Source organism: Neophocaena asiaeorientalis, unplaced genomic scaffold, assembly GCF_003031525.2.
Source record: "Neophocaena asiaeorientalis asiaeorientalis breed wild unplaced genomic scaffold, Neophocaena_asiaeorientalis_V1.1 scaffold438, whole genome shotgun sequence".
NCBI classification, from domain to species: domain Eukaryota; kingdom Metazoa; phylum Chordata; class Mammalia; order Artiodactyla; family Phocoenidae; genus Neophocaena; species Neophocaena asiaeorientalis.
Window position 1 is genome coordinate 5045937 of NW_020173491.1, and position 16133 is coordinate 5062069.

The 16133-nt window shown below is 39.4% G+C and overlaps 1 protein-coding gene across 3 annotated transcripts in view; it reads left to right on the forward strand.

The window, feature by feature from the left end:
* FTO (FTO alpha-ketoglutarate dependent dioxygenase) overlaps positions 1 to 16133 on the forward strand; it is a 376265-nt gene that overhangs the window by 91204 nt on the left and 268928 nt on the right. For all 3 annotated transcript variants that reach the window (XM_024747440.1, XM_024747442.1, XM_024747441.1), the window contains exon 2: positions 7224 to 7301. In XM_024747440.1, coding sequence (XP_024603208.1) covers positions 7224 to 7301 — 78 coding nt within the window. The remainder of the gene's footprint in view (positions 1 to 7223; positions 7302 to 16133) is intronic.

Here is a 16133-nt window from a genome sequence, read left to right on the forward strand (position 1 = left end):
GACTCAGATTTATCTAGTATCATTTTCTTCCTATCTCATGGTCTTCCTTTATCATTTCTTACCATGAAGTGCTGCTGGTGTTGAATTTCTACTTTTATATATCTGAAAAAGTATTTATTTTGCCTTTGTTTTTGGAAGATGTTTTGGCTTGGGATAGAAACCTAGTTTGACAAATTTTTTTTTTCTCTCAGTTATTTGAAAATGTTTCTTCACTATCTTTGGGTAACATGCTTTCCATGAGATATTTCATGTTATGATCTGTTCCTGTGTACTTACTATTTCTTTTTCTCTGACTGCTTTAAAGATTTTCTGTTTTTCACTGATTTTAAGTAATTTGATTATATTGTGCCTTAGTGTTATTTCCTCATTTTGTGTGTGTGTGTGTGTGTGTGTGTGTGTGTGTGTGTGTGTAGTTCTTTGAACAACTTGAATCTGTGGATTTATAGTTTTCATCAAATATGGAGAATTCTTGGGCAGTATTTTTCTTTCTCCCATTCTTTCTCCTCTTCTTTGATGACTCTAATCATATGTATTAAACTGCTTAAAGTCATCCCACAGCTCACTGATACTCTAATAATTATTTTTTGCCTGTGTTTCCATTTGGATAATTTCCACTGCTATGTCTCGTTTTCACTATTCTTTTCTTTTATGATATCTAACCTGTTTTGAATCCTATCCAATATATTTATATTTCATCTCAGACATTGTGGTTTTCCTGTCTGGAAGTTTAATTTCTTTTTCTCTATTAACCATGTTCAGTCTTTTCCCAACTTCTTGTACTTATGAACCACAGTTATGTCACTATTTTTAATGTACTTGTCTCCTAATTCTGTCATCTGTGCCATTTTGGGGTCGGTTCCAATTGACTGATTTTTCTCTTCATTATCACTCATTACCTTGCCTTATAGTCTTGTCTTCCTTTCCATGCCTTGTAGTTTTTGATTAGTTTGATCTTTTCAGTCTTACTTTTAAGCTGTTTATAAAGGAATAGAGCAGTAGTCCAGGGCTAATTTTATACCACTATTGAGGCAAAATCCTCCTGAGAATTCTTCCTGATTTGAGGATTATGAGTTTCTTTTTTTACTCTAACTGGATTTTTGGTCTACTACAGCGTAGGCTCCCATTATTAAGAACTGAACAAGAAATGCTAAAAAAAAAAATTCTTGCAAACATTGTAGAGCTACCAAAGCAGCCAGGACTTGAGAGTCCAGAAGTAGTGGTTATAAGCATTGGTTTTAAGTTTAAAAAATAGGATTGATTTTAATTAAAATTACTTAAAATGTTTACATTTCTATGTGTTTTTTTAAAGTGAAAGATTGAACACTTCTTGAAAGATCAGATTTCTCTTGTTTCAGGGTTGTGTGGTGGAGTGGAGTGGAAATTACCTTTATACTTAGGGAATGAGATTATGAGTTGTGACCAGTAGTGTAATTTTTGCCAGTCACTTTGTATCTCTGGATGGGCCTTTGTTTCTTCATCTGTTCTAAACTTTCATAATAATTTTTATTTTTATCACCAGTGTAGTTAATCGAGGCATTTTATATATATAAAGTGTTATGGAGAGTTTTCATACAGTTCTGCTGTAGTTCACCCAGGGAAATTAATGTCTGAATTTCTTATGTATATGGCATAAAGTCTGATTTGATGGGTTACACATAGGATTGCTTATAAATAATTCACAACTAATAAATAAAACTGTCCTTTTCGGACATGGGTAAATAACAGTAGCAAGTGGTTGCCAAAGTGTATTGAGGGTTTTTTAGGTGCTTGGCAATGTTCTTAGATCTCTACACGTACTACTTCATTTATACGTCACAGGGAGATACACCAGTCCCAAATCATGTATTTATGCTGGTAGTACTGGTGTTAGAACTAACAGTTAGGCTTCTTAGATGCTCGTGCTTTGTTATAGACCCCTTCCTCCATTTGAATGCCATTTGCGTAATATCTGCATAGTTTATAGTTTATAAAATGCACTAATATATATGATTAATTTTATTTCATCTTCACAACACCCTGTGAAACAGGGTTTTACAGATGAGTAAAGTGAGGTTTGGAGAGGTTGATTCAGGTGTGGTACCACATCTAGGAAGTGATAGAGTCAGGATACAAATTCTACTCTTCCCACCAAATTGTTTATTTTTACCGTGTCGTATTTTCAGTGAGTAAAGGAAAGCGAATGCTCTTTGTTGAGATACTTTTTTTTTCTTTTTAAAAGCAAATATGGAATATGGGTATATGAAATATTTATTTATACTTCTTTTGGCTTAACTACTTCTCACTAGTCTTTCTGGTATTAGTTTTGATGTGTCTTCCTTGGGGAGATTTCCCTTACTTATGCTCTTCCCAAGGACTAGGTCAGTTTTCCTACTTATTATTTGAAACCCTCAGAAGATCAGGTGCTTATTTTTATATTGAACATTCATAAGCCTTTATTTGTGATTATATTTTGAAGACTCAGACAAAATTAATTTTTTAATGAACCTGACAAAATATGATTCATAGTTTAAAAATTATGTGGAAAATGAAAAATGGTTAAAGAATAGGGGCTGTTAGCATAATCTGACGAGGCTGAAGAGACACCAGTGGGATGGAAAATACACTTCATCTGTGAAAGATACACCTTCACATTATGAGTCATGGTCCAGTTAATCTTTTTAGGTAATACCTGTAAGATTCGCAAGCTATATGCCTATTTGACAAGATATGGAAGCTCAGATACAACTTAACTTTTCACAGTGAGTCAGAAGCTTATTAGGTTTAAAGTTTCTGACATCCAACCTTTATGGTTTTGAGTTGCAATGTGTTTTACTTAAGGCCTTGTGTCTGTGTACCCGTTCCTTGCAGGAGCTACGGAGGTGGTTGTAGCCCTCACGGAGGGGTCTTCAAGTGCTCCTCTTGCAGGTGGGAGAGCCGAGGCTTTGCACTCCCTCTGGCTTTCTGTGTGGCATGTGCGAACAGCTTGATGTATTTGACACCAGGGTGACAGCAAAGAAGCTGTGCGCAGAGCAGTGTGCTGTAAGGCCCAGCTGTGTGGATTTATCTGCATCTCAGGCGGGGGAGCAGCAGTTAGCCAGATCTGACAGTCAAACACGAGCGCCTTCTGCCTCCACTCCAGAGTGCATTTGAATGTCGTGTGTGTTTACTGACGGCTTGACATTTGACACAAAGAAATTGTCAGAGCTGTTTCTCTTCCCCCTCTTCACTCTTAACTGTGCTAGTCTACAAGTCTACCCCCGAAATACTTTATCATACATCACAAAAGTATGCACTGTCTAATATAAAGCCAAAAATGATGTCATGTCATCTTCATCTTTGTACTGAATTCCACGTGAATTAATAGGTAATACACTTGAGTTGATAACTGGTAATATGTTGAATAGGCAATATGTTTACAGAGTTCAAAAATCAAAACAATACAAAAGGAAATACTTTGTATAGCCTTACTCCATCCCTGGCCCCTTCTAGTTGTTTCCCACCTCTGCCCCTGAGAGAGAACCACTGGAGTAGTTTGTCACATGTCCTTTATGTTTCTTTATGCAAATACAAGCGGATATTCTTTCCCTTGCCTTTCACTTCCCCATGTGTCCTGGAGAGCTCTTTGTTTCACTAAAGGGAGCCTCCTCGGTCTTGTTTACTGTTGCTTTGTATTTCACTGTGTGGATGTACCAGCATTTATTTAACCATCCTCTGTGGATGGACACTGGCACTGTTTCTAATCTTTTTTTTTTAGTTGGGATATAATTCACACACCATAAAATTCAACCTTTTAAGTATGCAACTAAGTGGTTTTTAATATGTTTCCAAGCTTCTGGTCTACAAATAGTGGTCCAGTGAGTAAACTTGTACATACATTCTTCAGAACATGGTACAAGTAAGAAATTAAAATCCTTAGAAGTAGGATTTTGGGATCAAAGGGAATGCATTTGAATTTTGATAGGAGTTGTCAGTTGCCCTGCATCGGAATTGTACCCTTGTGCACTCCTGAGTATGAGAGGGCTTGTTTCTCTATAGTTATGCTCAAAGTGACTATGCCTTTTTATAAAGCAATCTTAATTTTTAAGAAATGTGTGATGTTCCTGAACTACCAGTTTAATCTAATAATCATTCCTGATTGACTTCACCAAGGCAATATGACCAAAGGTTCTTTTTAAGTTGATAAATAGTGCTATTTATAATTGATCTCATTAGTTAATCAGTAGAATTACAGGATGTGAATGTTGATGTACAGAGCAGATTTCATCTGTGTGGCCTTAAGTTGAGTGATTTCCTGACCCCATTCCCTCCTGTCATAGAGATATAACAATGCTCACAGTATTAAAATTAAAATTCCCAGTGGAAAAAGACCACTTATATTCTGCTTGCTCTATGGTAGGAACATTCTTGTAGAATTTTATCCTTTCGGATACCTGCACCCCAGTGTTCATAGCAGCACTATTTACAATAACAAGACATGGAAGCAACTTAGGTGTCCATCAACAGATGAATGGATAAAGAAAATGTGGTGTATATATATGTATATATATATGTATGTATGTGTATATATATATATATACATACACACACACAATGGATTATTACTTAGCTATAAGAAAAGAATGAAATAATGCCATTTGCAGCAACACGGATGGACCTAGTAATTGTCATACTAAGTGAAGTCAGACAGAGAAAGACAAACATCATATGATATCACTTAGATGTGGAATCTTAAAAAAATGATATAAATGAACTTATTTACAAGTAGAAATAGACTCACAGTCATAGAAAACAAACTTATGGTTACCAAAGGGGAAAGGGAGGAGGAGGGATAAATTTGGAATTTGAGATTAACAGATACAGACTACTATATATATAACAAGGAATTTTATCCTCTTGATACAGCCTTACAGGTTATAATGTTTTCTGTCTGTCTGATGCACTGGACCTCAGCTGAGCTGAGAAGTGGTTGTTTTTATAATAATTTTACTGAAGTATTTATTATAAGTGGAATTTCAGCCTCCAGTGGTGCTTGTTCATCTTTGGGACAGGTCTCTTGCTGTTTAATCTGGTCAAGGTGGAATATGTAACTCCTAATAGAAATCTGTACCTTTGTGTTCCCTATTATATGCAGATTAGCTTTATGGACTCTCCTGAAGAGATTTTAAGGTGGTATTTGTAAGGTGGAGCCATCTCAAAGTCTGAGATATCATGTACATTTTAATTGTTCAAGCCTTTAACGTTTTTTTAAACATTAAAACTTTTTGGGGGGCATGTAAGTGTTCTGTCTATAGAAAGGACTGGTAAAAGATTCATAGGAAAATGCAGGCTTTCCTGAGCCTCAAGTGAAAATTGAGGTATAGGTTTTGATTAAGTTTGTGATGGAGTGCATAAATGTGCAAGTATAGGCATGAAAACATCATTAGTTCTTTCTGTGTCCCAAATAATGACTAATGTGGAAAACAGATAAACCTCTTAACCAATGATTTATATAAACCAATGGTTTGTGTTAATATTATAGGTCCTTTGTAAAGGAAAACTCTTCATAGTTTAACTGGTAAGCCAGTCTTATCATTACAGATGAGAAAGTACCTTTTAGACAAAGCAGAAAGCTTTAATTATATAAACAGACTAGAATTTTGCATAAGAGTAAAGTTTACTCTTTTGCCTCTCTTAGGCCAACTGGTTGCTATTTTTCTATTCCCTTTTTTCTTTATTCACTTCGGATAATTATAAAAAAGATCCAGAAAGGACTTGAGTTCTGCCTGAAGGGGTATTTGCTCTGGACTACTCTGTGATGGGTTAGTGTGAGAAGGCTGCCCAGAGATGGGAGAGGATGATTCTCAGGGCCACCATGTCTGGTTGAGCAGGTTGCTCACTGCATAAAGACACTGCCCATTGGGACAGGTTGGGGCTAAAATCCAGTTTGTGTTCTCCAAGTCATGCTGTAGGGAGTAGGGGGGCATCAGCCCAGAGTAAGACACACCATTTTCTAATTCTTATAAAAGTGACTTAGTGGCTGACAACAGCCTGAATAACACGTTGTACTGCAGTTTTATTTGTTTCTGCCTTTTCTGTTTTTTTCTTTCAGAAAATTTCTGTAGTATATAGATGATTTCTATGTGTATGTGTGTCTGTGTACACATATATATATACGCTATTTATATGCCACGTACACACACACACATATCACATATGCTTGAATATAAGGTTAGATATTCTTTGAAAAAAATCCCTCATAAGGAGGGTGTCATCTTGTATGTATTTGGTTCCTTATAAAGTACTTTATAATGCGGGGTCGTCTCTTAGTTACCTTGTTTGAACAGCACGGGTACTATTTGGAAGACAAAGTAGCTTGAAATGGCCTCAGACAACACTAGTTGTGGGTGCTTGAAAAGATTTCTTTCTCAAATTGGAAAAGAAAAGAAGCAAAGATATTCAAGATACATTTAGTAATTATTCTAGGGATGAAAGATCACTTTTAAAAAGTAACGTGGGGCTTCCCTGGTGGCGCAGTGGTTGAGAGTCCGCCTGCCGATGCAGGGGACACGGGTTCGTGCCCCGGCCCGGGAAGATCTCACATGCCGCGGAGCGGCTGGGCCCGTGAGCCATGGCCGCTGAGTCTGCGCGTCCGGAGCCTGTGCTCCGCAACGGGAGAGACCACGACAGTGAGAGGCCCGAGTACCGCATAAAAAAAAAAAAAAGTAATGTGTAAGTGGATATGATCTTAAATAAATGTATACAGGATGAATAAATTCTCCAAATACCCTGATGTTATGTAAATGGATACTTGTGGCTTGGTTGGAGAGTTTCAGTGATGGTAAGGATTCGAAACCTGCTGTGTCTCAAGCAGATTATACAGACAGGAAGATTTGTTCTGGAAAACTGATTGGATAATTAAATTTGAGTTTGATTGGATAACTCAAAAGGTGACTCTAGTGATGAAGAAAAAGACCCTGATGTTAAAGATACATGTCAAGAGTGAAGCAAATTGCTTCCTGAAATGTGAGAGTGGATAAAATGATTATGTCTAAGTTAATGTTTTATATGATGTATAATTTAAGTGCAAGTAATTAAATGAATACATTTTATAATTGACTTTTGACTAATTTCTCTCTCGAAAAGTTTCTACATTCAAGTTGGCTAAATTTTGGAGGGTAGTCTCTTATGGGAAAAAATAAGGGATTGTCTTATGTTTTGGGTCAGTTTATGTTCAGTCACCTGTAATCATTATTATTTTTAAACAGAAACTGAGGCTTCTTGAAGAGCTTGAAGACACTTGGCTTCCTTATCTGACCCCCAAAGATGATGAATTCTATCAGCAGGTAAGGTCTTTTAATATTTGTCAATTTGCACTGATTTTTTCCTGCTCTACCTTATTTTACCTATGAAGCCACTGTGGTCTAGAGAGGTTAAATGAGAGGTGAAATGGTCTGAGTCGGTCATCCAGTGTCTCCTCACCCCCAGAATATATAAATTCCTGCACAATCCGCTTTCTGCTCTGAACTTAGTGCTTTAGCATATAGTCGACTGTCTTTTCTTCCCCAAGCATTCTGTGTTCTTCCTCACTCCTTGCCTCTGCTCCTTCTGTTTCTTCTGCATAGAATATCCTTTTGCCCCTTATCCTGTTGCCAGATGACTAATTTTTCAAGACTTCACTTAAACATCGCCTCCTTTGTGAAAGTTCCTTTACTTACCTTACCTACTAATAGAATTGATCGCACTCTCCCCTGTGCTCCTTGTACCTTATAAATAACTTGATTGTACCTGTCACATTGTATTGCAGTTGTGCGATTCTGTGTCTCTGCCTCTGAATTAGTCAGCACTCTTTCAATTACAAGTGACAAAATCACAAACAAATTCATTGTGACAAAAAAGGGAATTTATTGACTTACTTAACTTAGATGTCAAGGAGCACATGGCTGAATCCAGTTTCTTGAAAGATGTCATCTGATCACTGTTTTTCTGTTTCTTGGCTTGGCTTTTTTCTGTGTGGCTTCATGCTAGATAGGCTGTCCCCTGATAGTACAGGACTCTGACAGCCCAGGGGGTATGTGGTCTTAAGCACATAGGATCTTAGAAGAAGGTGGTGATTTCTTTTTTCCTGGTCTGTCTGATTCCCCCAGTAATGATCTCGTTGGCCTGGTTAGAGGCATGTGCCTATCCCTGAATCAGTCATTGTGTTCAGGGGAGTGAGATGCTCCTGTTTGCCTGACCTAGTTTCTGCACCCACTCTTGGAGTAGGGTTGGAGTATGACCATTCCCACTCACATTGCATGGAGTGTGAGTCAGAGATGGATGGTTTTCCCAAAGGAAAACTGGAGCCCTGTTCCAAAGAAGGAAAGAAAGGCATGCTGAACAGTAAAAATAGTACCTTTTCATCTCTTCTTTCCTACTAGAATGTTAGCTCTTGGGGTATAAGAATTGGGTCACATCAGCTTGGTTTCTCCAGCACCTAGCATATGCTTGTCGCGCATATAGCCGATTCTCAGTAACCATGGAAAGAAGAGAGGAAGGAATGAGCTTACCTGTCTAGAATCCCAGGTCTCCCGTGCATTCTCAGTTCCAGGACATCATCTCTCATCTCCATTGTCATTAGAACTTCGCTACCTTTCACCTGGACAGCCCTTTTATGGATTGCTCTAGTTTTCTTTGCCCCTCTTTAAAGCTGTAGTAGACTTTTATTTTTTTTTAAACCAAAACATAAATCCAAGCATGTCAACCTTCTGCTTCAAATCCCACAATGGCTGTCTGTTGCTCGGCTCCTGCATTTCCAGCCTCGTCTTCCCCATTTTTTTACCTTTTTGCCCACACTGGGTTTTGGCAGTAGCTCAGACCAGCTGTGCAGTATTATATTTTGGGTCTTCCTGCTACATCCTTTCCATCTTCCTTCCTTGGAGAACTTCTGTGTTACCTGTTATTAGTAACAGCTCACGTGTCATCTCCTGTAGGATGCTTCCCTGACACGTCTATAGCCCAGAGGTTGTCTCTGCTCCCTCTTGTGTGCACTTGTAGTACTTCATGTGTACCTTAATTGTCTCAGGTTATTGTAATGATTTTATATGCTGCTTTCCATCATTCTCTGTACTGTATATAGGGCCTGGCACCTAGTAGGTATTTAATTAGTTTGCTTGAATGGATGAATGAATTAATGTATTCATTAGCTCATTTAAAAAGCAAGACAGAGGGCTTCCTTGGTGGCGCAGTGGTTGAGAGTCCGCCTGCCGATGCAGGGGACACGGGTTCGTGCCCCGGTCCGGGAAGATCCCACATGCCATGGAGCGGCTGGGCCCATGAGCCATGGCCGCTGAGCCTGCGCGTCCGGAGCCTGTGCTCCGCAATGGGAGAGGCCACAACGGTGAGAGGCCCGCGTACCGCAAAAAAAAAAAAAAAAAAAAGCAAGACAGATATAATAATATCTGGTGTGATTTAAATTTTGTTTTACACACAAATACTCCTCCCCAGGGAGGTGGCCTCTAGAACAATCTGCGGGACTGATACAGAAGTGTTATATCCCAGACTGGTAGACTTTTCTCTTTTGAACTTTTCTAGTTTTCCAAATTATCTAAATGAACATGTATTCTTTTGTAATCAGGAAAAAGATAATTTAAAAAAGTATCCTTAAGACAGGTAAACCCCCCAAATGTAATCAGTTCTTAAATCCTTGCTAATATTTTCATAGATAGGAGCTTCCTGGTACATGGTAATGCACATTATTATAAAGCAACTTCTGAGCCTTTTTAGCTTTTGTATGGTGAAAGTAGTGCATGAACAATTAAACAACAAGGATAGCCCAGGTGCTGTGAGCCAGCCATACGCTGAGCCACAAAAGGAGACTCCAAGGCAAACAGAACGACTATCAAGGCTTCACTTTTTAAAACAGTTTTGAATCTTATTTATTTATTTTTTTATACAACAGGTTCTTAATTAGTTATCCATGTTATACATATTTATGTGTATATGTCAATCCCAATCTCCCAATTCATCCCACCACCACCACTGCGCCGCTACTTTCCCCCCTTGGTGTCCGTACGTTTGTTCTCTACATCTGTGTCTCTATTTCTGCCCTGCAAACCGGTTCCTCTGTACCATTTTTCTAGGTTCCACATATATGCGTTAATATACGATATTTGTTTCTCTTTCTGACTTATTTCACTCTGTAGGACAGTCTCTAGATCCATCCACATCTCTACACATGACCCAATTCCATTCCTTTTTATGGTTGAGTGATATTCCATTGTATATATGTACCACATCTTCTTTATCCATTTGTCTGTCAATGGGCATTTAGGTTGCTTCCATGACCTGGCTATTGTAAATAGTGCTGCAGTGAACATTGGGGTGCATGTGTCTTTTTGAATTATGGCTTTCTCAGGATATGCCCAGTAGTGGGATTGCTGGGTCATATGGTAATTCTACTTTTAGTTTTTTAAGGAACCTCCATACTGTTCTCCATAGTGGCTGTATCAATTTACATTCCCACCAACAGTGCGAGAGGGTTCCCTTTTCTCCACACCGTCTCTAGCATTTGTTGTTTGCAGATTTTCTGATGATGCCCATTCTAACTGGTGTGAGGTGATACCTCATTGTAGTTTTGATTTGCATTTCTCTAATAATTAGTGATGTTAAGCATCTTTTCATGTGTGTCTGGGCCATCTATATGTCTCCTTTGGAGAAATGTCTATTTAAGTCTTCTGCCCATTTTTGTATTAGGTTGTTTGTTTTTTTTAATATTGAGCTGCATGAGCTGCTTATACATTTTGGAGATTAATCCTTTGTCCATTGGTTTGTTTGCAAATATTTTCTCCCACTCTGAGGGCTGTTTTTTCGTCAGTTGTAGTTTCCTTTGCTTTGCAAAAGCTTTTAAGTTTCATTAGGTCCCATTTGTTTATTTTTGTTTTTATTTACATTACTCTAGGAGGTGGGTCAAAAAAGATCTTGCTGTGATTTATGCCAAAGAGTGTTCTTCCTATGTCTTCCTCTCAGAGTTTTATAGTGCCCAGTCTTACATTTACCTCTCTAATCCATTTTGAGTTTATTTTCAAGGCTTTACTTTTATCTTGCCAGTAAGACCCACAACAAACCTGATACCAATATCTAATCACTTTAAGTGCACCTTATAATAAGGGAATGCTTCAATCAAACCTTTGTAAAATAACTCTGTTCTCTTAAAAGATGAAGTAAAAATACTTTTTAATGACATGAATAAATAAAAAGTTTAGACCTGACATTGGGTTCCTTAAACAGGTCCTAGCCGCAGGAATGCCAACCCAGCTGCCAGTCATAAAAACAAGACTTTTTGCAGGGTCCATATTGGGTCTGTTTATTGACCCTTACGAGGTGCCAGGGACTGTGCTCAGTGTTGGATGAAGGCTGTCACATTTCATTCTCACAGCAGCCTCATTCATTCATTCCACAAATATACATTCAGCAGCTACTCTTCTTCAGACTCAGGGTGTTTAAGGTAGATACTGTCATTCCTGTTTTACAAATCTGGCAGAGCTTGAGTTCAAGCCCATATTTTTTGACTCTGAAGACCCAGGCTCTTTCTGCTATACCGTATGCTTCCCAGTATATTGTGCTCAAATTCACAATGCCTTCGGAGAAGTTTTTTGGTTTCTTCTGATAAGGTCATAGAGAAAACCAGTGAAAGAAAACAACAGCAACAACTCAAAGCAGAAGAGCAGAGAGGACCTCTGTTGGTTTACTGTAGAGCACAAGGAAATGAATTACATAGAAAACAAGCTCTGGATTCCAGATATAGGAGTGCTACCCCTCTTATCCTGAGACAGTGCCACCCTCCTCGGCATTCCCCGTTTTGTGCCTTCCATCTGCCAGCTTGTCCTCAGTGCTTTATATGTATTTGCTCATTCAAATCTTATCACAACCCTCTGAGGCAGGTTGTTCTTAAAACTCCATCTTAGAGATGAGGCTCAGAGGCCCCGAGAGGCTTAAAACTTTGTTCAAGACTTATAAGCACGAAGTGTCAAAGGCCAGGATCGAGGCTGTCTGGGTCCTGGGTCTGACTCATAAGCGCTGTCCTGCTGTATCTCTTGGTGCTTCTGGAATTGCTTTGATTTTATCCCGATGATCCCGAACCTCTGTGTCCATCCCTTTTCGTTCTTGTGACCTGTGGGGCTCCAATTCCAGCTGCCCGCTGGGTGGCTCTACCCAAAAGTCTTGCAGAAGACATCTAACTCAACGTGATCCATATGTATTCATGACTTACTTAATTCAACAAATGTATTTAGCTCTCCTACTCTGTGCCAGGTAATGTTCTAGACATTAGAGTTGAAGTTGTGAAAGCCAACAAAAGATTCTTGCCTTCTTTGAGCTTATTTCTTGTGGAGTCTGGTAGGGTTGGGGGGTGGGAGGGAGGGAGGAGAGATTAAAGAAATAACTGAAAAATAAATATCGGAAGGGAAGACTTGGATGGAGATGGTAAAGGAGGTACGAGGGGTAGAGACTATAGGTGGGGGATTGCAACTGGGGCGGTCACAGAAGGTCTTCCTACAGTGACATTTGAATGAAGACCTTATGGAGGTGTGGGAGCAAGCCATGTAGTACTTGCAGAAAGAATGTTCTGGACAGAAGGAACAGCAAAGCCTCTAAGATATGTTTGAGGACCAGCATCTGAGGCTAACACATCTGGAGGGAAGTGAGAGAGTTGGGGAGAGTAGAAGGAGATGAGATTGGAGAGCAGTGGCCCGACTCTACAGGAACTTGCCGTCTACAGTGAGTACACTGGCCGTGACTGAGTGAGAGGAGAGGACGTGACAGGGTTTGGAGCACAAGTGCCACAGGATATGACTTACATTTTACAGGGATCCTGCCTTCCATTCATTCCCTTCTCTACTGTCATCCCTGTTGTCCAGTTGTTCAAATCGGACCCTTGCTGTCCTCAGCTTCTCTCCATGGCTTCCCTAAGCCCTAAGTGGTTTCTTCTTTTCCAGTCCCACCGACACTGTGTGAAATCAGGTCCTCATCTGTCATCTTCCACAACCACAGTTTTAAGAGTCTCCTAGTTGGTGTTCCTTATGCCCACGCCAACGCCATCAGAATTGTGTTCCGATAAATATGGCAGACTTGTCACTCCTTGCTTTGTAAATTTTGTTGGGTCTCTCTTGCCTCTGAGGTCAAGTTCAAACTCCTCTGCATACCCTACAAGGCCATTGACTGTGTGGCCCCAAACAGCCTCCCTGGTCTAGTCTCCACCCCATTGCCTGACATAGCGTCCAGCCTCAAACTCCTGTCATACAGAGTTTCTCACTACACCTTGGCTTTGCTGTGCCTGTCATCCTTTCATGCCCTTGTACCTGTTGTCCCCTGGGTCTAGAGTACCCACATCCCCTTTTCTGTCTGGTGAGTATCTACTCATCCTTAAAGACTTTGTTTAAATACAGTCCCTTCTGGGATAATACCAGGAAGTCCCACTTGTGTAACTTTCAGAATATATTAAAAATTGGAACGCTTCTCACCACCTCTGCCGTGTACACCGTGGCCAAAGCTACCACCATCTCTTTCTCAGAGGGTTGCCATGCCTAACTTCTTCTTCTCCAGACTGTTTTAACATAGCATCAGTAGTAGTGTCCTTCTTAAAACATATATCAGCTCACTAGACTTGCTCAAAGCCCTTCAGTGGCTTCCCATCTTCGCAGAGTAAAAGCCTAGTCCCTGACAGTCACTTACAAAGCAGGGCAAGATCTGGCTCCTGACTGCTCCTCTTCCCTCATTTCCTGTTTCTCCCCACCTCCTCCTCTTCCCACTCTGGCATTCTTGCTCTTCCTGGAATAAACCAAGCACACTCTTGCCCCAAGGCCTTTGCACTTAATGTTCCCTCAGCCTGGAACTCTCTTCCCCCCAGGTATCTGCAGGGCTTGAGTGCTCCTTTCTTGCCTTTCTCAGCTCAGATGTCACCTCATCAGAGGCCTTCTCTGCCCATCCTGTGTAAAATAGGGACAATCACCCCGGCACTCCTATCTTACTTACTTGGGTTTGTTTTTCTCCGTAGCACATATCACAATCTAAAATACATCAATACACAGTAATACAACAATACACAATCTAAAATATAAAGTAAATATATTTCATTAAAGAAATAAGTAAATACTAAATAAATAAGTAAAATTCTCTCTCTCTCTATATATATATATGTGTATAGAATGAACTATGTATACTATATACTTATACTATATATATAAATATGAGCTCCCGGAGAACATACAGAAGTTTTGCTTTCTCTGTATTTCTAGCGCCTTGTGCTTTGCAAATAATATTTGCTCGATAAATATGTATTCAATAAATGAGAATTGTCCAGACTCCCTTCCTAATAATTTATTTCCTGCTCCCATACTAGTATATTCATACTTCTGTTGTGAGAAGCCTTAAATCTCTAACTCCTGGTCCCTATTTCTGTTTCTACTGTTAAACTATGAGATGCTCTGTAACAGGACCTAACTTGTTTTTTTTTTTTTTTTGCGGTACACGGGCCTCTCCCCCCCGGGGAAAACGGGCCTCTCACCGCTGCGGCCTCTCCCGCCACCGAGTACAGGCTCCAGACGCGCAGGCCCAGCGGCCACGGCTCACGGGCCCAGCCGCTCCGCGGCATGTGGGATCTTCCCGCACCGGGGCACGAACCCGTGTCCCCTGCATTGGCAGGCGGCCTCTCAACCACTGCGCCACCAGGGAAGCCCCTAACTTGTTTTTATCATTATACTTACGGCACTTATACAGCGTTTGGTACAAATGGATATTCCATAAATTTTCCATAAACGAAAAATGAACTACTGAATGAATGAGTGAACACACATTTTGTGTCACTTTGTAGCACATGACACATGATCACGAGACTCCTTGTGAGAGCTGTAGCAAGGCCTGGGCGGTGACTTGGGAAGAGTGCCTACTTCTTTTGGGAGAGACGGCTCAGCATCTTGCAGCTGGGAGCTAGGCCAAATAAGTGTCTAGCCCATTTGTCTTGGGATGGCTGCCAAGTCATAAGCAATTTACAATGAAAATTATATAGAAAATATGATGACTGATATAGTGCGAATTTCTACAGAGTGCAAAATATAAAGTATGTTAACCAGCAAAATCTGTTAACAGCCAGATTAGAAATATACTCCCATGAAATCAGAGTATCCTAGCACTTACATGAAGTGCATTTCCTGGGTCACTTGAAGATTTTAAATTTTATTTCACTCTCTGAAAGGTTGAGTTCCGTTGGGCTTCATTTAGGTGAGCCTCCTGTAAACTGGTATCTTATTCATTTAATGCCATGTCTGGCTTCTCCATATGATGAAATTGTTTCAGAACCATCCCTTGATATGAGAGGAGGAGGTAGAATTTTTATATAATGGTTTAAACTAGCTAGAAAATAAAGCTTATTCTCCAGAGAAGCTAACATTCTGTATCTTTTAGCCATTGATAAAAGCTTGGCACGTTGGCAATTTATATCTAAAATACCATTCCAATATACAAAACAGAAATAGACTCACGGACACAGAAAACAAACTTATGGTTACCAAAGTGGGAAGTGGGTGGGGGAGGGATAAATTAGGAGTTTGGGATTAACAGATACACACCACTATATATAAAACAGATAAACAGCAAGGACCTACTGTATAGCACAGGGAACTATATTCAATATCTTGTAATAACCTGTAACGGAAAATAATCTGAAAAAGAATATATACATATATATGTATAACTGAATTCACTTTGCTGTTTACCTGAAACTAACACAACATTGTAAATCAACTCTACTTCAGTTAAAAAATATACCTTTCCAAATACTTATTAAACTATATAATCGTCATTTATGTCATAGAATCTTTTGTAGAGCTCAAGAAATATATTATGTGACCAGACAACTACTAATATAATTGCATGACTGTATACTTCCTGGAAAAACTTCAGTGGGATTAAACAAAAAAAAAATTCTAACGTATTTGAAAATGTGCCAACAGCTGTTCCAAATTATCATGTGATATCTGATGTTCTACCTGTACCTGTCCAAAATGGAAAGTGAACTTATTTGTTTGACAGGGTGAACTAATATTATTTAATGTTCATTTCTTTTCCAGTGTTACTTGTTGTTGTCTTTAAAGAAAAAATTAACAAACACCACGTGGCACTTTTTTTTTTTTTTTTTTTTTCCG